Below are 23,962 nucleotides of genomic sequence, written 5' to 3'. Positions count from 1 at the left end.
ACAAAATGAGCAGTGGGGAGAGAGACATGAGGGGAAGAGGGAAAAGTAGGCATGGGTTAATCATACTGGACCTTGTAGATGTTGGTGAGGAGTTTAGATCTTATATGTGATAGGAAGCTGTTGAGCTCTGGATTGTGAAACATGTATACTATCATGTAAGAAACGAATCGCCAGTCTATGTCCGATGCAGGATACAGGATGCTTGGGGCTGGTGCACGGGGATGACCCAGAGAGATGTTATGGGGAGGGAGGTGGGAGGGGGGTTCATGTTTGGGAACGCATGTACTCCCGTGGTGGATTCATGTCAATGTATGGCAAAACCAATACAGTATTGTAAAGTAAAATAAAGTAAAAATAAAATTAAAAAATAAATAAAATAAATAAATGTTTCAATGACAGAAAAAATAAAGGTCATTATGGCTACTCGGATAATTAAGTGTTCTTTTGTAAGATATACTTGAGATGCCTTTAAAGGATTAAATGTAGGATTTAGGGAAACCTTTTGTAACATTTGTATAATCATTAGGAATATCAGGTCTTTGGGGGTGAATGATACTGGGAAGTTGCATAGTAAACGATAGTGCTTGTGTCATTCTGTGTACCATTCTGTCAGTACCAGACAGAATGGAATTAAATGTGAAATAATTAAAGCAGAGGCAAAACTTGACAAAAACATAGCTGTTTATTATTCTCAAAGATCTAGTCTTTATAGAAGTTCTAATTAATACTAGAGGTTTTCTAAACTCATTTGGCTCAGTTATGTTCTGCCCCACCTTGGTGCCATCACCCCTGTTCTTCAGCTGTCAAACAGCTTATATCCTAGTATACAGTCTTCTCTCTGCACCAACTCTTGTCAACCTTGGTGGCTTCCTTCAGCATTCAGAAAAATGACTTCTCTAACCAGATGACTCTTAGTTTATTGATACTATTTCAAATTATCTTTCAGTCCATTCTGTATCAGCTTTTGTCTTTATTGGAAGCATAAAACTTATAAATTCCAATATCTATTTCAAAACGTCACCATTTTCCAGTACCATCCCTTGCTTGTTTTTGTTTTGTGAGTCTTACTACTGCAGTTGAACTTCAGACGCCTCCAGTTTGTTGACACCACAACTTTCTGTCCGTCAACGCCATTCTGTCTTTTCGTCTCTTCTTGTTCAGCTTAGATTTTGTGGTCCATCATAATATCTCCCTTGAAAATATCCTCATCTCCCTGTATATCTCTCATCTTACTTGGGTGGAAAATTCCACCCTATTTTAACTCTACTCTCTGCCATCTTTCTATCTGTACCAGAATAGAGGAAGGAGTTAGGAGGAAAACCGTACAACTAGACAAGTTGGATTCCCTTTAAAATTTTGATTTTTGTTGTTTATTTGCTAAGCCATGTCCAACTCTTTTGTGACTCCATGGACTGTAACCCACCAGGTTCCTTTGTTCATGAGATTGTCCAGGTAAGAATATTGGAGTGGGTTGCCATTTCCTTCTCCAAGGGAATCTTTATGACCCAGGAATTGGACCTGCGTCTCCTGCATTGGCCAGCGGGCTCTTTATCACTAAGCCACCAGGGAAGCCCCAAATTTTGATTACAAATCTCAAATAGTCTTTAAGCACTGTCTAGCAATCTTACCGTGATTTTCCACTAAGCTTCCATTCCTATTGTCTGAGATGTGTTTTTCATATTTGTCTTCAGCTGCTGACCTTTCTTCATGCTTCTTTGGGGAAAAAAAGAAAGACCTCAGATGAAAATATTTACTTTCCTATCACCAGATCTATTCTATTGGCATTTACATGTGTGTGTATTAGTTGCTCATTGTATCTGACTCTTTGTGATGCCATGAACTATAGCCTGCCAGGCTCTTCTGTCCATGGAATTCTCCAGGCAAGAATACTGGAGTGGGTAGCCATCCCTTCTCCAGGGGATCTTCCCGACCCAGGGATCAAACCTGGGTCTCCCACATCGCAGGTGGATTCTTTAGCATCTGAGCTATCAGAGAATCCCATCAGCATCTGCATTGATCTTCTTGTTTTCCTGTATATTACATTGAAGGAAGTCTCCCTCTTTCTGTCAAAGACGTCTTCATTTCTCATCCAGGTATATACTTAAAGTCATTGTTGCTCTCCTTCCGCTTTTTTCTACATCATTCTCTTTCATTTCATGATGTAAGTGTCCTACAGCACAGAGGCAAGCTAACACAGATCTTAAAGCAATCCCCATCCAGCATGCCATATCAAATCTTTTTCCTTTTCACAAAAGAATTGTCTAAACCAGTGCTGTCCTGGTTTTAATATTAGACACATGTTAAACATATAATGTGAGCTACATACGTAATTGAAACCATGGGATTCTCCAGGCAAGAATACTGGAGTAGGTAGCCATTCCCTTCTTCAGGAGATCTTCCCGACTCAGGGATTGAACCTGGGTCTCCTGTGTTGCAGGCAGATTCCTTACCATCTGAGCCAAGAGGTGAAGCCCCATATAATAATGTGAGCCACATATATAATCAAAAATTACATAGTGGCTACGTTTTAAAAAAAGGTTAAAAATAAACTCAAAAGGACTTGAAGACTTAAACATAAGACATGACACCATCAGTTCAGTCAGTTCAGTCACTTAGTCATGTCTGAATCTTTGTGACCCCATGAATCGCAGCACGCGAGGCCTCTCTGTCCATCACCATCTCCCAGAGTTCACTCAGACTCACATCCATCGAGTCACTGATGCCATCCAGCCATCTCATCCTCTGTCGTCCCCTTCTCCTCCTGCCCCCAATCCCTCCCAGCATCAGAGTCTTTTCCAATGAGTCAACTCTTGGCATGAGGTGGCCAAAGTAGTTGAGTTTCAGCTTCAGCATCATTCCTTCCAAAGAAATCCCAGGATTGATCTCCTTTAGAATGGACTGGTTGGATGTCCTTGCAGTCCAAGGGACTCTCAAGAGTCTTCTCCAACACCACAGTTCAAAAGCATCAATTCTTCAGCGCTCAGCTTTCTTCACAGTCCAACTCTAACATCCATACATGACCGTTGGAAAAACCATAGCCTGACTAGACGGACCTTAGTCGGCAAAGTAATGTCTCTGCTTTTGAATATACTATCTAGGTTGGTCATAACTTTCCTTCCAAGGAGTAAGCATCTTTTAATTTCATGGCTGCAATCACCATCTGCAGTGATTTTGGAGCCCCCAAAAATAAAGTCTGACACTGTTTCCACTGTTCCCCCATCTATTTCCCATGAAGTGATGAGACCAGATGCCATGATCTTCGTTTTCTGAATGTTGAGCTTTAAGCCAACTTTTTCACCCTCCTCTTTCACTCTTATCAAGAGGCTTTTTAGTTCCTCTTCACTTTCTGCCATAAGGGTGGTGTCATCTGCATATCTGAGATTATTGATATTTCTCCTGGCAATCTTGATTCCAGCTTGTGCTTCTTCCAGCTCAGCTTTTCTCATGATGTACTCTGCATATAAATTAAATAAGCAAGGTGACAATATAAAGCCTTGACGTACTACACCGTAAAACTCCTAAGTCCAGTGAATATTTCTCTGTCTAGGTCTTTCTCAGCCTTTTAGTAGCATTTAACTTAGTTAACCACCAACTTTTTGAAATAATTTCATCCATTGCCTTTTATGACACCTTATTTTCCCATTTTGCTTTTTCCACCTTTGGCTCTTCTTAATCTCCTGTGGTGTCTTCTTCTTTTACCCCCAGCCATTGGGTTTTGGTATTTCTGAGAGCTCATTTCAGGACTCTTCTCTAAATAATACTCCTAAATGAGTCCATCTATCCTAAATGAGTCCATCTATCCTGTGGTATTTAGGGCCATCTATATGTTGTCATCTTGCAGATTTAATTGTCTCACTCAGTCATCTTCTCTGAGTTCCACTCTCTACTTGCATCTCTGATGGGACACTTTATTATGCCCCATTTAGAACTTGGGATTTAATTTTCTCCCGAGTCTGTTTTCAGGAAATGGCACAATTATCTGTCTACTGAAATTAGTATGCTCAATAATACAAGAATTGTCTTGGCTTTTTTCTTTACCTTTGTATCCTTTCTATCCTTAATCCTGTTTGTTATTTCTCCAAAATGTGTCTTTAGTATTCATTTTCTTCTCTTCATCACTAGGGATATCATCATGACCCTAGTTTCCATCATCTCTCACCTGGCTTTCTGACTGGTCTTAACTACACTTAGTCTTGCCTTTCCACCAATCTGTTCACACGGGAGCCAGAATAATCTCTTAAGAATAAAATCAGATTATCAGTTATTCCACCTGATAAAAACCTCCACGATTTTCTTTTGCACTTAACTTAGATAAAATCTAAACTACCTGTTATCATATTGTTTGTGATGCTTCCCTTGCTCATCTCCCAGCCTCATCCTACACTGCTTGCTGTATCAATTATACTAAATCAGTTTACATTGCCTTCCTCTTAGTTCCTTCCCATCAATTTTTATTCCTTCAATGTCTATATATTTGCCTTTTCTGGAATTTCGGTCCCTATCTTTTTGTAGGACTGGCTTTGTTTTATCCAGAGGAGTTCCCGCCTGTTATAGTTTTTCATAACCTCCTTAAATAGCATTTATAGGTCTTTAATTACTTGTTCACATTTTGTTGTTTTGACTTCCCTATTGTAATGTTAGCACCCTGAGAACAGGGAGAGATGTCTCTTTTCTAGCATAAAATATTGTCTAGGGTACTTTAGATTCTCAGTTAATACTTGAATAGATAAAGCAAGGGTAGAAATAAGGAACATAAGCTCAATAATAGTAGTTTAGGCTGTGTAGAAATGTAAAACTTCTGCTTGTCAGACTCCCTCTATAAGACATTCCATAAACCTCGGGAGAAAAATGATGGTACGTAGTATATTGGTGTCAATAACCTATAAAAACTATGAGCAACACCAAGACCTCAGTGTAAAAAAATGAGCAAAAGACATGAACCAATAATTAATGAGAGAGAGAAATGACTAACATACACGAGAACAATGACTAATTTTTCCCAGTATCTAAAACATGCAAATTAAAGCATGTCATTTTTGCCTCAGATTTTTGCCTCAGAAGATTGGGAAAATAGTAGTATTAAGGTTGGGATAAAAGAATTTACACATAGCTAGAAGGAATATTAATTTGATGCCATCTTTCTGGAAAGCACTGTGAGAGTTTCCCTGACTTCTTTTATGGCAACTTAACAGTTCAGTAAAAAAGTTTAATGGCATTTCTAGGCTAAAAGAAATACCTAATGGTTCAGTTTATTAAATAGATCTAAACAAGAGTAGTTTTTTGTTTTTTGACCAATGTCACTGTATTTCCTTCAAAAAGTTTAAATACGCCAAAGTGTGTTTGAGTTCACTGCAGTGCCCTAGTGCACTGAGGAACAAAGTTTGAAAACCATGATAATGGCAGTATGGTCAAGAAAATCTAAATGCCATGATTCAGTAATTCTTCTTCTAGGAACCTGTTCTAAGAGTCAACTAGGAACAGAGATTTATGTACAAAATTCTTCTACTCGATAGCAACCACCAAATATTGGTGTACTTACTTCAAGGAAATAGGTGTTCTTATTGGTTGGTAAGTCCCTCTCAGATTATAGCACCTGGCAAGCAGGTCTCAGTAGTGACTCTCTGCAGGAGTTGCAGACCATCATTTCTGTAGCTTCACAGTGAAAGCAGTCTTAGTTTTAAAATTCCAGTCTCCAGTTTGGAAGCTTAGCACTTGATCCTGATTGAATGAAATTATCCTTTATTAATTTTGGGATAAAAAGTTTTAAGTAGTTTTTGCTTTTCCTCCAGGTGGTGAGGATTTGGTATGCAGATTAAGTTGCTGCTAGTTAATGATCAGGAGACACTGTTAAGCAGAGAGCACCCAAATTCAAGTCCTGGCCTATTTGTTGCTGGCACTATGGTCTTGAGCATGTTTTTAAGCTTTCTGAACATCTCTTTTGCTGGTATGCCCAGTTCAGGTTGATGGCTGTGCTTCTCAAGTGACATTTTATTTGTGGGGCCGCTTTGTAATGTTAAGTATGCATGGATATTACTATTTTTTTCAATGTAGCTAAAAATCTAGAGACTTCTTTTCACTTCATATTCCATATCTTATTTTCTCATTAAGCTATATGTGTTTTGTCATTTTTATTTTACTGTTAGCGAACAGTAGAAATTGAACAGAGCAGAACAGGAGAAATTGCACAGATTTCTTTTGTCAGGTCAGAAAAGAACTGGAGCTCTTAGTGTTTTAACATGACGGCCTTTTACTTGTAATAATGAGTTTAGTACCTACTTTCATGTAAGGCACTAAGCAAAGAACTTTACACACTGTTTCATTCAACTCATACAACAAAGCTGCTATTTAGGTGCTGTTGTCATACTCTTTATAGATAAAGAGGCCAGAGCTCAGAGAGGTTAAGTTGTTTGTCCAAGCTTACCTTCCACTTAGTGGCAGAGCCTAGATTTTAACCCAGGCATTCTGATGCTACAGCCCAGGATCTATGTACCACTTTGTTAGACTATCTTATTTTGCCACTATATGGCCTTCTGTTTCATGAATATATAGTAAATATTTTAAATCTATTTTTAAAAGTTCTGAATTGAATGTTTTTATTGTTAGTAATACAGCAAAGCCTTTTATTCATATGGTCTCAAATTCACATTTAAGAACATAGATTAAAGCCAGTAGCATAGGTTGAAGCAGAACCACCAGATCTTTCCATTCTATGGTTTTCTAAAATATACAAGACATTGTTATTTTTTCTTAGATATCTAAAAATTGGGTGCTATCTATAATCATTAAACTATCATTGCTAGATAAAAGTTACCTTTGTTGTCTGGAGTTATTAACTCAATTGTATTCAGTCTTAACAACGATCTTTTTTAAAAAGATAGAAACTGTGATATAACAAAGGTTGGTACTCTGTTTTCCCTTTCTCCTTTCCAGGCGTTCTTTAGTGGCAGACTGAAGGCCAGAGGGAATATCTTGCTGAGCCAGAAGCTCCAGATGATTCTTAAAGACTATGCCAAGCTCTGAAGGATGTACTATGTTCTTAATCACAACAGAAAAATTAAATACTCTCTTTACCTAAATATGCAGAAATAACCCAGCAAAAATGATCAAAATTAAGGTACAGGGAGAATTGCTTAGCATTTTCAGAATCCAGATAACTTTCAGATTTTTATTTTCTACTAATTTTTCATGTTATTATTTTTACAAGGAATTGTAAGCTGGCACATGATTATCCTTCTGTCCTTAGACCAATGTCTTCATAATAAAAATTTTTCACCCAAGTCTAGTCTCTTTAGAATTGGGATAGCATTTATAAGTTGTAAGGAAAATTAAATGAGTAGAGGCTACTTTGATGTCTTTTACACTTCATTATTTTCTCTTTGATTTATTGATACCCCAATTTTAACATGAATTTTCGTATTGTACTCATTTACATACGTTGCTATAATATAATTCCATTTTAAGGTAAGATAAAGGTCTTTGTGTGTTTTCAGATTTTCTTTAAAAATTTAGCAGTCATTGATTTATAGTATCAACTACTTACAAAACAGTAAGACAGTAGGCTCTGAGAGAGGATATCAACGGGCAGACAGACTGAAACCCCAATCACAGAAAACTAGCCAATCTTATCACATGGCCCACAGCCTTGTCTAACTAAATGAAACTAAGCCATGCCATGAGGGCCACCCAAGATGGACACGTCATGATGGAGAGTCCTGACAAAATGTGGTCCACTGGAGAAGGGAATTGCAAACCACTTCAGTATTCTTGCCTTGAGAACTTCATGAACAGTATGAAAAGGCAAAAAGATAGGACACTGAAAGATGAACTCCCCACGTCTGTAGGTGCCCAATATGCTACTGGAGATCAGTGGAGAAATAACTCCAGAAAGAATGAAGGGATAGAGCCAAAGCAAAAACAGCACCCAGTTGTGGATGTGACTGGTGTTAGAAGCAATGTCTGATATTGTAAAGAGCAATATTGCATAGGAACCTGAAATGTTAGGTCCATGAATCAAGGCAAATTGGAAGTGGTCAAACAGGAGATGGCAAGAGTGAACGTAGATATTCTATGAATGAGTGAACTAAAATGGACTGGAATGGGTGAATTTAACTCAGATGACCATTATATCTACCACTGTGGGCAGGAATCCCTTAGAAGAAATGGAGTAGCCATCATAGTCAACAAGAGTCCAAAATGCAGTACTTGGATGCAATCTCAAAAACGAAGAATGATCTCTGTTTGTTTCAATATCTCGGTAAACCAAGTCTATGCCCTAACCAGTAATGCTGAAGAAGCTGAAGTCGAACGTTTCTGTGAATACCTAAAGACCTTTTAGAACTAACAGTCAAAAAAGATATCCCTTTCATTATAGGGGACTGGAATGCAAAAGTAGGTAGTCAAGAAACACCTGGAATAACAGGCAAATTTGGCCTTGGAGTACAGAATGGAGCAGGGCAAAGGCTAATAGAGTTTTGCCAAGAGAACACACTGGTCTTAGCAAACACCCTTTTCCAACAACACCAGAGAAGACTCTACACATGGACATCACCAGATGGCCAACACCGAAATCAGATTGATTATATTCTTTGCAGCCAAAGATGGAGAAGCTCTATATAGTCGGCAAAAACAAGACTGGGAGCTAAGTGTGCCTCAGATCATGAACTGCTTATTGCCAAATTCAGGCTTAAATTGAAGAAAGTGGGGAAAACCACTAGACCATTCAGGTATGACCTAAATCAAATCCCTTACAATTGATTATACAGTGGAAGTGAGAAATAGATTTAAGGGACTAGGTCTGATAGAGTGCCTGATGAACTATGGACAGAGGTTCATGACATTGTACAGGAGACATGGATCAAGACCATCCCCAAGAAAAATGTTGCAAGCAAAATGACACAAAGACAAGACACACACACAAGAAACAGACAAAGACAGAGACATGGATCAAGACCATCCCCAAGAAAAATGTTGCAAGCGAAATGACACAAAGACAAGACACACACACAAGAAACAGACAAAGACACAACTCCGGCCGGAGGAAAAGAACCTTGCAAACAAGCTGCGGTTTATTTTTATAAAAAGCCCCCTTGGCAGAATTCCAGACTGCATGACTAAGCCTTCTCAGTACAGCACATGTGTATACATGTTATTGTACAGCAAAAGGGAGTGAAATTCTTGTTTTCTGCAGAGTCTGTCCAGAGCCCTTTCTTCCTCCTTATCACAGGAAGGGAATGTTCCCTCGTTTGCAAGGGACCATTAAACTCAAGGCTGTGTCCAGACTCCTTGGCAGAACATCTTGTTTGCAAGCACCTTCTGCCCGAGCAGAGTCCCATTTGCAGGCACATCTCCGCTTCCCTATTGTGGCCGTATTAACTTCCTTCATCTCCCCCTTTTTTATTTGCCTTAATAAATTGTAGCATGGTCTGGATCTTCTCTGCCTTGTGCTTTAGTTGTTTCCCTTTCCGCCATCGCTGGAAGACTAGAAAAGCAATACAACATAAAAGTAATATAAACACAGTGTTCCCAAATGTGGTCCCAATTAGTGTGGATACATGCCCTAATGGATTTAAGTTATTCATTCCCTCTTAAAGGTTTTTCAGCAAATCAGACCCCGTAATATCAGGTAAAGTCCTGCTAAAAGCAGACAAAATTTGTCGTTCCAGGTCCATAATCTCCGTAGTGAGATTTTGATGCCCAGTCCAAGATCGTTTTACTCTTTCCCATCCCTCACTCATGTTAAATGGTACAGGTGTTATACAAAACAGAAGAATTTCAATCACATCTAAATATACTTCGTGTAGATAAAACAGTTAATTGATCCCCCAGCCAGGAAACGGTGTGTTGAAAATTGAGCACGTTGGTAGCAAGTTGTGCATCCAAATCTTGCTGTTGTTACCATAACAAATGAGAGTCTTTATGTCAGTCCCAAACAAAATCAGCTGTTTGAATTCCTTGGTGTAATGCAAGGCCTACCACTGCTGCTGTTGCAGTTACTGATGCAACTGCTAGAATTGAAGCAATGACCACACCAAGCATACGTCGAGATCGATGTAGCAAAGTCTGTACAGCGGTTACTAGATGAGAAACAGCAAAAGAATCTGACCACAGACGAGTCAGATTTATAGGTAACCATACTTCTGTCTGAGTTTTAACAATTACTAACGAAAAATTGGAGTTATTAGCTTGTCTTTCAAATTCTTCCCACCAAGACTGATTTACACATTGAGTTAAATTGCAGTAGTCACATGACTCAGACCCCGCAGTATCATTCCAAGTCCAATTCCCATATAACAGTGTAAAAGGATATTTTACACATGCCATTGCGGAATAAGATTTATTAACATGTAAATTAACATGAAATGGACCCAAGGAGTCGCCACTATCCAAAGTGTAGTTTCCTGACCATATAGTGAGATTACCAGAAACTGTCCATAGATTCCAAATATCCCCTTGAATGTGCGGATATCCTTGCAATTGTGATTGAGGAGGGGCAAGTGCAAGTTGCTGCCATTTAATTGTTTCATTACCATTGCCCATCAAAGTACTATTTGCATGATGCCACCTAAGAGATTTATTTGACCATTTTTCTAAGAATTGCCCATGATCTGGACTCCAATCTACAATGATAGACCCAGAATAATTCATGACTTTAAAGGGTCAATGACCTCGGCAACTTTCCCCTTCCAAAGATTCTAAAGAAGGAGCAAAAAAGTTAACAGGACATAGTGACATATGTATTCCATTATGAATGTCTATCGGTTCTGTTGAGGTGTTAAATCCCCTGGTGGAAACAAGCACAGTAAAAGTAGCAAAATGATAATTATTATACTTTACCCCCCATGTATTATAGGGATGATGAGAATGTTCCCTGGTGGACAGACAAAAAGGATGTTCTCCTATGCACAAAGGAATACCTTCCACTGCAATGGTCAAATTTGTTGTTTATGATAAGATACTTGTTCTATTCCCCCGCAAGCTGGCGGGGGAAAGAAGGCAGTCTCATTAGTGCATACCTGCACTTCTGGTTCCCCCCAGGAAACTGCTCTTACTAATGGGGGATTAGGTACATATGCCCAATATGTATAATTACTTGCTGATACACTGATTACCTGAGATGTTACCACCGCCATCATGGCAAGCAAAAGGTTGGTAGAATTCAGAGGTTGCCCCGCCTTCATTAACATCTTCTCTGCTTCCTGGGTCAACTTTTTCATTTGACCCCACGTAGGAGGTGTTGCTTCCCTTTTAAGGAAAGTAAAGCTTTTTTGCATAGTAAGCTCTTCAAATTTTTGAACAAAGGGATCAGCCATTGTTGATTTTGATCAATCTCGCTGGGGTCCAAAACCTGTAATTATTAACAGAAATGAAAGCATACCCTTGTCCCAGATATATTAATGATGCTGGGATCCAACCTTTCTCTTTATCTTTATACCAAATAGGCATATTCAAGATCTTCCTATCCTCTTCTTTCCCTTGAAAATGCAACTCTGCTGCTGATAGATTTCCCTTGCTCCAAATATTCAAAAAATTTAGGGTAAGTAAGGTTTTATTCAGAATGTCTTTTGGTTTCATAAATCTCTCCTGCTCCCCCTTTTTTATTTTTTTGAGATATTCATGCAAGGTACGATTAGCCCTTTCAATGATAGCTTGCCCTTGACTATTGTAAGGAATACCAAAAGTACGAGTTATATGGTATTGGGATAAAAAGTGAGCTAATTTTGCGGATTGGTAGGCAGGTGCATTATCAGTTTTCAGTTCAGTTGGTAGTCCCATAACTGCAAAACAAGATAACAAATGAGTAATAACAGCGTCAGCCATTTTAGAATGTAATGCAGTGGCCCATTGAAAATGTGTGCAAGTATCTATAGTATGATGCACACATTTTTGTTGTCCAAAAGAAGAAATGTAAGTTACATCCATTTGCCATATCTGATTTGCTTGTTGTCCTCTCACATTGACACCTGGTGGGGTAAACGGCAAAGCAAAGGGTGCACATATGGAACAAGAATGAACAATATTTTGAGCTTGTCGTCAAGTAATAGCATGAGATTTTTGTAACCCTTTGGAATTGTTGTGCTGTAAGAGATGTTCTTGTTTTGCTACTTCTATAGGATAAAGTAAGGCATCAATTGTAGCATTTCCGAATGATAAGGGTCCAGGAAGGGCACTCACGGATGTGAGTAAAGAAAATTAACTCTGAACAGCTGCAAGAGCAATTGTTGTACTTGGTAAAACAATTTGTCAATAGCTGTTTTAAGAGTCAGCAGAAGGGAGACATGGGGAAGCTGTAGGCAAGAGAGAACAGCATATGGAGAATCTGAAACAATGTTAATAGGAAGTTGGGGAAAATCTTGCAAGACTAAATAGATAGCCCACAACTCAGTGGGCTGTACAGAAGAAAATGAGTGGGGGAGAACCTTAGAACTTTCCGGGGTCCAATATCCAGCAGTATTTTTATTTGCATCAGTAAAAATAGTGGGTCCCTTAACGGGAACATCTGAAATTGGGGATTGAGATATCATAGAGTTAGTTCGAAGAAAAGCAATCAATTTAGATGAGGGATAGTGATTAGAAAACTAACCAGGAAATGAGGCAAGAGAAAGCTGCCAGTTTTCGTTAAATTGTAAACATCGAGATATTTGAGCAGTTGTTAATTGAGTAACAATCTGGTGTGGTTCACATCCTGACAACTGTAGAATACGATGGCGACCTTTCTGTATAAGGAATGCTAATTTATCCATATATGGAGTCAGTTTTTTGGAAAAGCTGTTAGGTAAGAAAACCCATTTTATTAATCCTTTTTTTTTTTTTTGAGCGATTACACCAGATGGAGAATAAGGGGTATGAACTATTACAAATGAAATAGGTTGAGACACATGTAAGTAAGTCAAAAAGCCTTCATTTAGTCGTTGCTCAACAAATTGAAGTTCCTGTAAAGCCAATGGGGTTAGTGTCCGGGGGCTATCCAGAGCTGTATCTCCCTCTAAAGTAGAAAACAAATGTCGTAATTGATAAGTAGGAATCCCAAGTACCGGTCATAGCCAATTGATATCTCTCAATAACTTTTGAAAATCATTTAAGGTTTTGAGGTGGTCTCTTTGAATTTGCAACTTTGGGGGCCTTATTTTATGTTGTTCTAATACCGTCCCTAAATACAAAATAGGAAAGTCTTTTTGAATTTTTTCCGGAGCTATTTGCAAATTGTATTGTCTTAAAGCCTCCTGTACTTTTAGAAAGAATTCATCACGTTTAGCAATACTAGGAGCTGCTAATAGGAGATCATCCATATAGTGATATAAAATATAATTGGGATATTTTTGACGGATGGGTCGTAAAGAACGAGCTACGAATTTTTGGCATAAGGTAGGACTATTTATCATTTCCTGTGGTAAGAGTGTCCATTGATAACGCTTAACAGGCTGAGCATGATTAAGAACAGGAACTGAAGAAGCAAATTTATCTCTATCTTGCAATTGTAGAGGAATGGTGAAAAAAAAACAAAAAACCAGTCTTTAAGATCTATCACCATTAAGGACCAATTTTGAGGAAAAAGAGCTGGAGAGGGGAGTCCCAATTGTAATGCTCTCATAGGTTTAATACATTTATTAACCTCTCTTAAATCGGTTAACATTTTTTATTTTTTAGATTTTTTTTTAATAACAAAAACAGGAGAATTTTAAGGGGAGGTAGAGGGTTTTATATGACCAAGTTGGAGTTGTTTTTGTACTAATTGTTTTAACACCTCGAGCTTCATATGTGGTAATGGCCACTGCTCAACCCATTTTGGAGTATTGGTTAACAATTTTAATGGGAGTGTTCGAGGAATTTGAGCAGGGGCTACTAGTTTTCCGATGGGATGGTTACAGAATCCCCCAAAGGAGACAGAAGATCTCTTCCCCATATATTGATAGGTATGTTTACAATATAAAAGGTAACAAACACTGATTTTCCGTTATGGAATTGGCATTGCAAGGGATGGGTACTCTTCCAGACATCTGCAATTGAGCCCAGCCCCGTCAGCATTAGAGGGCTTTTTTTTTTTTTTTAATCTTGGGGCCATTGTTGAGAAGAAATGACTGAAATGTCCGCCCCTGTGTCTACTAGTCCCTCAAAGTTTTTTTTTTTGTATAATCAGGGAGAGAACAGGGCAAGAATCTTTGATAAGCATTTTCCAAAATATATGTCGCCCAGTACGTTTAAAGCCTCCTGTTCGTTTATTAGGAAGAGCCAAAAAAGGATGATAAGGTAGGAGAAGTATTTGAGCAATATGCTCCCCAGCCAACAATGAAAGCGTGGTAGAAGTAGAAACCATAATTAAAATTTTTCCAACATAGTCAGAGTCTATTACCCCAGGAATTATGGTTAGACCTCTCAAAGCCACACCGCTATGGCCTAATATCAAGCCAAAAGTGCCCTTAGGCAGTGGTCCAAATACATTTGTTTTTAACTTGTAAATGTTTCCTCCTGGTGACAAAAGAACATTTTCAGGTAGTGGCAAATCAGCAGCAGCACTCCCTGAAGTAGCAGACCGCAAATCTGAAATCATCATTTGAGGTCCTTTTAATGGGGCATTGACTCGTAATGGTTGTTGGAGGGGAACAGGGTTGGGGTAGGTAGGACGGCAGGAGGGCAGGGAGGAGAAGTCCCCGGTATTGTTTTTGGGCCCCAAGGACTTAGGCCCGCAGGATAGTTTTCCGGTATCGGGTTGCCCATTTTGTCTGTTTTAGATTTGCACTCATTAGTCCAATGAAGCCCCTTCCCACACTGACGGCAAGGTCTAGGAGGAGTCTTATTTTTTCCAGCAAGAGATCTGTCTTTAGGAATTGCATCTTGATCAACTTTTAATTTTTGACATTCTCTTTTCATATGACCAGGTTTTCCACAATGGAAGCAGTTACCTCCCTTTTGTGGTCTCATAGCTTTGGACAAAGCTGTAGCAAAGACATTAGCCTGATGCTCTGTTCCTCCTATTCCTGAGCAGGCTCTGATATGTTTAGCCACAGATGCACCCTGTCCCTTTAACGGTCCCAGTATACGCTTACATTTAGGATTTGTATTTTCAAATGCTAAGGTTTGTAATAATATCTCTGAAATTTCATCCCTCCCTACAGCTCGTTTCATAGCTACCCTCAATCTTGCTAGAAAATCAGTATATGGCTCATTGGGGCCCTGCATGGTTTTGACAAAGGAAGGCTGGGCGTGGCCAGTAGGCACCACATGGCGCCATGCTGGTAAAAAGACCTGGTGAACTTGTTGTAAGTCCTGGTCAGAGTATTGAGCCTGTTCTCTTAAAGCTCGATAATGGCCCTCTCCCATTAGCTTGTCCTCGAGAGGAACAGGGGGATTTTGTGTTTTATTAATCTGAGCTTGCTTTTTAGCTTTTTCTTCTCACGAAGTTGCAACCATTGAGAACCCTCCAAGACAGCTTGGGCAATGGATTCTCAATCTAACGGAATAATTAATTTGCCTTTTTCCAATGATTTTAACATAGCCAAAACAAAGGGGGATTGAGGACCATATTGCACTACTGCAGCTTTAAGATCTTTAAAAAATTTATATTTTAAAGGAGTATATTGAACATTTATCACATTGGCATTTTGCTGTCTCTGAATAGGAAATAATTGTGGAGGATCGATAAATCCACCAGGGGGAGCAGGCAAGTCATCGTCATGAAGCATAGACAAAGGAAAGGAGAACTGACAATGTTCCCTGCCCACATTGGGCCGATTAACTGCAGTGGGGAAAGAGAAGCACAAGGAGGAGCAGAAGGTGTAAATTTCTTCTCCTCTTTACGGGATCTCTACCACTCCTGGAATAGATGGGTCATTTTTTTAATCTCTTTGCCCTCCTCTGACGAAACCGAAGAAGCCTCCAAATCTGATTTTGAACTATCAGATGTCTCACCATTTACAGGAGGAGGCTCACCTGTATCCTTACCTTCAGGCGGTGCAGAAGCCCCACCAACGTCTGGCACATCCTCATAAATTGCCTCTCCCTTCATTGAAACATTAGATTTAGTTTCACTATCAGTAGAGAGCAAGGTCAAAGCCTGTGTTATAGCACTACATAAAGTCCATAACCTTAAAGGGATCACATTACCCTTCTGATGTTGCTTTCTCAATCTTTTTTTGAATTATTTTCCACTCCTTCAAATTTAACTGTAACTTAGTTTGATATTGAAACCAATAACAATATTGCTCCACCAAGCGAAAGAGCTCACTCAATTGGCGAGTCGAGGCCTTAACGCCTATGGAGTGGAGAAGTCCTTTGACTAACTCCGTGTATTGTGTCCATAATGATGAGGAATTCCCCATGATTTTCCCGAAAGTTCCCCTGCTATGGATATAAAATCCTCCCGGGGTTACTTACCCTTTGGGTTTCACTTGAGCCCCACGTTGGGCGCCAGATGTTGTGAGCGAAATGACACAAAGACAAGACACACACACAAGAAACAGACAAAGACACAACTCCGGCCGGAGGAAAAGAACCGCACAAACAAGCTGCGGTTTATTTTTATAAAAAGCCCCCTTGGCAGAATTCCAGACTGCATGACTAAGCCTTCTCAGTACAGCACATGTGCATACATGTTATCGTACAGCAAAAGGGAGTGAAATTCCTGTTTTCTGCAGGGTCTGTCCAGAGCCCTTTCTTCCTCCTTATCACAGGAAGGGAATGTTCCCTCGTTTGCAAGGGACCATTAAACTCAAGGCTGTGTCCAGACTCCTTGGCAGAACATCTTGTTTGCAAGCACGTTCTGCCCGAGCAGAGAGTCCCATTTGCAGGCACATCTCCGCTTCCCTATTGTGGCCGTATTAACTTCCTTCAAAAAAGAAATGCAAAAAAGCAATATGGTTGTCTGAGGAGGCCTTACAAATTGCTGTGAAAAGAAGAGAAGTGAAAAGCAAAGGAGAAAAGGAAAGAGATACCCATTTGAATCAGAATTCCAAAAATAGCAAAGAGGTAAGAAAGCCTTCCTCAGTGATCAATGCAAAGAAATAGAGGAAAACAATAGAATGGGAAGACTAGAGATCTCTTCAAGAAAATTAAAGATACCAAGAGACCATTTCATGCAAAGATAGGCTCAATAAAGGACAGAAATGGTATGGACCTAACAGAAACAGAAGATATTAAGAAGAGGTGGCAAGAATACACAGAAGAACTGTACAAAAAAGATCTTCACAACCCAGATAATCATGATGGTGTGATCACTCACCTAGAGCCAGACATCCTGGAATGTGAAATCAAGTGGGCCTTAGGAAGCATCACTACAAACAAAGCTAGTGGAGGTGATGGAATTCCACTTGAGCTATCCTGAAATAGCTGATGCTATTGAAATAGCATGATCCTGAAATAGATGATGCTGTGAAAGTGCTGCACTCAGTATGCCAGCAAATTTGGAAAACTCAGCAGGGGCCACAGGACTGGAAAAGGTCAGTTTTCATTCCAATCCCAAAGAAAGGCAATGCCAGAGAATGATCACACTACCACACAATTGCACTCATCTCACATGCTAGTAAAGTAATGCTCAAAATTCTGCAAGCCAGGCTTCAGCAATACATGAACCATGAATTTCCAGATGTTCAAGCTGGATTTAGAAAAGGCAGAGGAACCAGAGATCAAATTGCCAATATGCGCTGGATCGTGGAAAAAGCAAGAGAGTTCCAGAAAAACATCTATTTCTGCTTTATTGACTATGCCAAAGCCTTTGACAGTGTGGATCACAATAAACTGTGGAAAATTCTGAAAGAGATGGAAATACCAGACCACCTGACCTGCCTCTTGAGAAATTTGTATGCAAGTCAGAAAGCAACAGTTAGAACTGGACATGGAACAACAGACTGGTTCCAAATAGGAAAAGGAGTACATCGAGGCTGTATATTGTCATCCTGCTTATTTATTTTATATGCAGAGTACATCATGAGAAACGCTGAGCTGGAGGAACCACAAGCTGGAACCAAGATTGCTGGGAGAAATATCAATAACCTCAAATATGCAGATGACACCACCCTTATGGCAGAAAGTGAATAAGAATTAAAGTGGCTCTTGATGAAATGAAAGAGGAGAGTGAAAAAGTTGGCTTAAAGCTCAACATTCAGAAAACGAAGATCATGGCATCTGGTCCCATCACTTCATGGCAAATAGATGGGAAAACAGTGGAAACAGTTGCTGACTTTGTTTTCTGGGGCTCCAAAATCACTGCTGATGGTGACTGCAGCAATGAAAAAAGATGCTTACTCCTTGGAAGAAAAGTCATGACCAACCTAGACAGCATATTAAAAAGCAGAAATATTACTTTGCCAACAAATGTCCATCTAGTCAAGGCTATGGCTTTTCCAGTAGTCATGTATGGATGTGAGAGTTGGACTATAAAGAAAGCTGAGCACTGAAGAATTGATGCTTTTGAACTGTGGTGCTGGAGAAGACTCTTGAGAGTCCCTGGACAGCAAGGAGACCCAACCAGTCCATCCTAAAGACCAGTCCTGGGTATTCATTGGAAGGACTGATATTGAAGCCAAAACTCCAATACTTTGGCCACCTGATGGAAAAAGCTGAGTCCTTTGAGAAGACCCTGATGCTGGGAAATATTGGGGGCAGGAGGAGAAGGGGGAAACAGAGGATGAGATGATTGGATGGCATTACCGACTCAATGGACATGAGTTTGAGTAAATTCCGGGAGTTCACGATGGACAGGGAGGTCTGGCGTGCTGCAGTCCATGGGGTCACAAAGTCGGACACGACTGAGCGACTGAACTGAACTGATTTACAATATTGAGTTAGTTAGGTGTACAACTTCAGATTTTTTTCTTTATAGGTTTTTACAAGATATTGATTATAGTTTCTGTGTGTGTACTCAGTTGCTCAGTTGCGTCTGACTCTGACCCCATGGACAGAGCCCACCAGGCTCTTCTTTCCATGGGATTTTGCAGGTAAGAATACTGGTGTGGATTGCCATTTCCTCCTCCAGGAGATCTTCCTGATCCAGGGATCAAACCTGCATCTCCTGCATTGGCAGGTGGGTTCTTTACCACTGAGCCACTTGGGAACCCCATCCCTATGCTATATGGTAAATCCTTGTTTGTCTATTCCATATATAGTAGCGTATGTCTGTTAATCCTATACTCCTAATTTCTCTCTCCCTCCCCTTCCCCCTTTGGTAACCATAAGTTTATTTTCAGTGTCTGTGAGTCTATTTCTACTTTATAAATAAGCTGATTTGTAGTGTTTTTTAGATTCTACATGTAAATGATATTATATAATGTTTGTCTTTCTTTGTCTTACTTCACTTAGTATGATAATCTCTGAGTCCATCTATGATGTTGCAAATGACAATATTTCATTCTTTTCTATGACTGTGTAGTATTCCATTGTGTGTGTGTGTGCTCCACAGCTTCTTTATCCATTTATCTATTGATTGACATTTAGGTTGCTGCCTTGTCTTGGCTATTGTAAATAGTGCTGCTATGAGTGTTGGGGTGTATGTGTCTTTTCCAATTAGAGTTTTCATCTTTCCTATCAATCATATGGCAACTCTATTTTTAGTTTTTAAAGGAATCTCCATACTGTTTTCCATAATGGCTGCACCAGTTTACCTTCCAATCGTTTATGAGAGTTCTCTTTTCTCCACACCCTCTCCAGGATTTATTATTTGTAGACTTTTTGATGTTGGCCATGCTGACTGGTATGAAGTCATTTTGATTTTCATTTCTCTAGTAATTAGTGATATTGAGCATTGTTTCATGTGCTTATTGACTGCTTATATTTCTTCTCTGGAGAGATGTCTATTTAGGTCTTCTCTCCGTTTTTGGATTGGATTATCTGTTTGTTTGGTTTTTTTTGATATTGAGTTATATGAGCTATTTATATATTTTGGAAATTAAACCTTGTTGTTTGCATTGTTTGCAAATATTTTCTCCCAGTCCATATGTTGTCTTGTTGTTTTGTTTATGGTTTCCTTTGCTGTGCATAGGCTTATAAATTTGATTAGGTTCCACCTGTTTATTTTTGCTTTTATTTCTATTGCCCTGGGAGTTTGAGGCAAGAAAATATCATTGTGATTTATGTCTGAGAATGTTTGCCCTGTGTTCTCTTCTAGGAGTTCCGTGGTCCCTTTCGTGTCTTATATTTAAACGTTTAAGCTATTTTGAGTTGATTTTTGTATATGGTGTGAGGGAGTTTCTAACTTCATTGATTTACATGCATCTGTCTAGCTTTTGTAACACCAGTTGCTGAAGAGACTGTCTTTTCCTCCATTGTATATTCTTGCCTCTTTTGTTGAAGGTTTATTTCTGGGCTGTCTGTTCTGTTCCATTGGTCTGTGTATCTGTTTTTGTGCTAATACCAGCCATTTTGGCTGCTATGGCTTTGTAGTATTATCTGAAGTCTGGGAGGGTTATTCCTCAAGCATTGTTCTTTTTCCTCAGGGTTGCTTTGGCAATTCTTGGTCTTTTGTGATTCCATGTATATTTTTGCATTATATGTTATAACTCTGTAAAAAAATGTCATGGACAATTTGCAAGGGATTGCAGTGAATCTGCAGATTGCTTTGTGTTGTATATTCATTTTAACAATATTAATTTTTCAACTCTAAGAGCATGGATTATCTTGCCATTTCTTTGTATCATCTTCAATTTCCTTTATCAGTGGTTTTTAAGTTCTCAGTATATAGGTCTTTCCACCACCTTGGTTAGGTTTATTCATAGATTTTTTTTTTTAAATGTGATTTTTAAAAGTGATTTTTTTCTGATGTTTCATTGTTACTGTGAAGAAACATACAGATTTCTGTATATTAATCTTGTATTCTGTTATCTTGCTGAATTCATTTATTAGTTCTAATGTTCTTGTATAGAGTCTTCAGAGTTTTTCTAAATATAATATCATGTCCTTGGCATTGAAAGCAAAAGGAGAAGGGGGCAGCAGAGGATGAGGTAGTTAGCTAGCATCCCTGACTCAATGGGCATAAATTTGAGCCTAACTCCAGGAGATAGTTGGAGAAGGAAATGGCAACCCACTCCAGTATTCTTGCCTGGAGAATCCCAGGGACAGGAGCCTGGTGGGCTGCCGTCTATGGGGTCGCACAGAGTCGGACACGACTGACGTGACTTATCAGTAGCAGCCAGGAGACAGTGGATTACAGCGGAGCCGGGCATGCTACAGTCCATGGGGTTGCAAAGAGTCAGACATGACTTAGCAACTGGGCAACAACAATAGCCTCTTCAAATAGTAACAGTTTTACTTCTTCCTTTCTAATTCGGATGACTTTTACTTATTTTCTTGCCTAATTACTGTGGTTGGTAATTTTAACACTGTGCTGATTAAAAGCGGAAAGAGTGGGCATCCTTGACCCTAGTCTTATAGGAAAAGCTTTCAGCTTCCTACCATTGTGTATGATGTTAGCTCTGTACTTGTCATATATGGCCTTTATTACATTGAGGTATGATCCCTCTGTATCCATTTTGTTGAGAGTTATTATTATAAGTGGATGTTGAATTTTGTCAAATGCTTTTCTGCATCTATTGAGATGACCATACAATTTTTATCTGTACATTTTGTTGATGTATGGTGTATCACATAGACTAATTTGTAGATATTGAACCATCTTTGAATGCCTGGGATTAAATCCCACTCAGTCATGGTATGTAATCCTTTTAATGTATTGTTGCATTTGTTTTGCTAATATTTTGTTGAGGATTTTTACATCTATGTTAATCAGTGATATAGATCTGTAATTTTATAGTGCCATTCTTGTCTGGTTTTACTATCAGGGTTATGCTGGCTTTGTAAAATGAGTCTGGAAGAGTTTCTTCCTCTTCTAATTATGGAGATGTTTTAGAAGGATTGATATAAATTCTCCTTGGAGTGTTTGGTAGAACTCACTGTGAAGCTGTCTGGTCCTGGACAGTTTTTGTTGGGAGGTTTTTGAATACTAATTCAACCTCCTTACTAATAATTGGTCTGTTCATATTTCCTATTTCTTCATTATTCAGTCTTGGGGCATTGTACATTTCTAGGAATTTATTTATTTCTTCTAGATTATCCAGTTGTTGGTGTTGTTCATGGTAGTCTCTTGTGATCCTTTTTTATTTCTGTGCTATCAATTGTAACATTTCCTATTTCATTTCTGATTTAAAAAAAAAGACATTTATTCAGCGTCATGATCAGACTATTACATTTAGCAATCAACAGCATGGGTGCAAAAAAAAAAAAATCTACATTAAAACCCTTTGTTGGAATGCTTTACACTTTCCACAGAACAGAAACTAAAATAACCTGTTATACAATTAGTCACAAGTACAGTCCTCGAGTTTTTTGCCCATACACATGAGTATTGTCTAAAACATGTCTTCTTTGTAGCAGTTAGGCCCTGCCACCACTGTGCTTGGCTGAGTTCACAAATCTGTTGTAACCTGTAGCTTCCCTGTCACTTCTCTGGCTCTCCTCTCCTGCTAAGCTTTGTTTCCTGGCAGTAATTAAAACCTTCTGCCACTGCCATAGCTACTGCTGCTGCTGGAGCCACGATAGCCACCTTGGTTTCGTGGTTTGGCAAAGTATTGGCCTCCACCACCATAGGGGCCAGAACTTCTCCCTCCAAAATTTCCTCCTTTCATGGGTCCAAAATTTGAAGATTGATTGTTGTAACTGCCAAAATCATTGCAGCGTCCACCACCTCCAAAATTGCTTCCATCATTACCAAATCCATTATATCCATCCCCCTGCCACCATATCCGCCACCACCGTGGCTGCCACCAAAGCCACCTCTACCACTGAAGTTTCCTCCACGACCAAAGCTGTCATTCCCACCAAAACCACCTCCACGACCGCCACCAAAGTTTCCAGAACCACTTTGACCTCTCTGGCTGGATGAAGCACTAGCCATCTCTTGCTTAGACAGGGCTTTTCTCACTTCACAGTTGTGGCCATTCACAGTGTGGTATTTCTGAATGACAATCTTGTCTACGGAGTCATGGTCATCAAAGGTTACAAAAGCAAAGCCTCTCTTTTTGCCACTGCCTCGGTCAGTCATGATTTCAATTTCTTCAATTTTCCCATACTGTTCAAAATAATCTCTCAGGTGATGTTCTTCAGTGTCTTCTTTAATGCCACCAACAAAAATCTTTTTCACAGTTAAGTGGGCACCAGGTCTTTGAGAATCTTCTCTTGAGACGGCCCTCTTTGGTTCCACAACTCTTCCGTCCACCTTGTGTGGCCTTGCATTCATGGCCGCATCCACCTCCTCCACCGTGGCGTATGTGACAAACCCGAAGCCTCTGGAGCGCTTGGTGTTTGGATCCCTCATTACCACACAGTCTGTGAGCGTTCCCCATTGCTCAAAATGGCTCCTCAGACTCTCATCGGTTGTTTCAAAGCTCAATCCTCCGATGAAGAGCTTCCGCAGCTGTTCGGGCTCTTTGGGAGACTCTGATTTAGACATGACGGCAGTGGAAGCAGGGAAGACTTCAACGATGCTTTCTCGGTGGCGTCCACGGGCAGAAAAAAGCTCATTTCTGATTTTATTTGTGTTTTCTCTGTCTCTTTTTTGCGAGGGTGAGTCTAGGTAAAGGTTTGACCCATTGTTCAAGGGTCAAGTATAGTTTCTGCAAACACATGCCCAAAATAAACATGTGATCTTCCTCTCCACTCCTAAGTCTGTCTTTTCTTATTTTGTTTTAGTTAAGAACGTCACCTTTTGCTGAGTTAAAATCAGAGTGATCCTTGACTTTTCTCTTCCTTACACCCCACATTCAATCTTAGCGACTCTTGTCACTTCTACCTCCTGAATATTCAAGGATTTTTCTCCATATCACTGCAACCCACGTACTGGCAGTATCGTACCTCATACTTGATAGTTCATTTTAGTGGCTTTCCAACTGGTCTCTAGTCTTTCACCACCACCCTCTTACCCCTCACTTCCCTGCAGCCTCTGGAGGTTAACACATCTGAACTTCCCAGGTTAACACTCCCCAGC

The 23,962-nt window shown here is 39.5% G+C and overlaps 1 protein-coding gene and 1 pseudogene across 1 annotated transcript in view; one reads left to right on the top strand and one right to left on the bottom strand.

Moving 5' to 3' along the window:
- HSD17B4 (hydroxysteroid 17-beta dehydrogenase 4) overlaps positions 1-9,427 on the top strand; it is a 107,845-nt gene extending 98,418 nt beyond the window's left edge. The window contains exon 24 of the mRNA XM_069591700.1: positions 6,931-9,427. Coding sequence (XP_069447801.1) covers positions 6,931-7,020 — 90 coding nt within the window. The 3' untranslated portion in view covers positions 7,021-9,427. The remainder of the gene's footprint in view (positions 1-6,930) is intronic.
- Positions 9,428-22,421: 12,994 nt separating this feature from the next.
- Positions 22,422-23,458, bottom strand: LOC138441156 (heterogeneous nuclear ribonucleoprotein A1-like; annotated as a pseudogene).
- Between the last annotated feature and the right edge of the window lie 504 nt (positions 23,459-23,962).

Source organism: Ovis canadensis, chromosome 5 (assembly GCF_042477335.2).
Source record: "Ovis canadensis isolate MfBH-ARS-UI-01 breed Bighorn chromosome 5, ARS-UI_OviCan_v2, whole genome shotgun sequence".
Taxonomy (NCBI): domain Eukaryota; kingdom Metazoa; phylum Chordata; class Mammalia; order Artiodactyla; family Bovidae; genus Ovis; species Ovis canadensis.
Note: the sequence above shows the minus strand (reverse complement) of the source record. Positions and strands in the feature narration are given on the sequence as shown.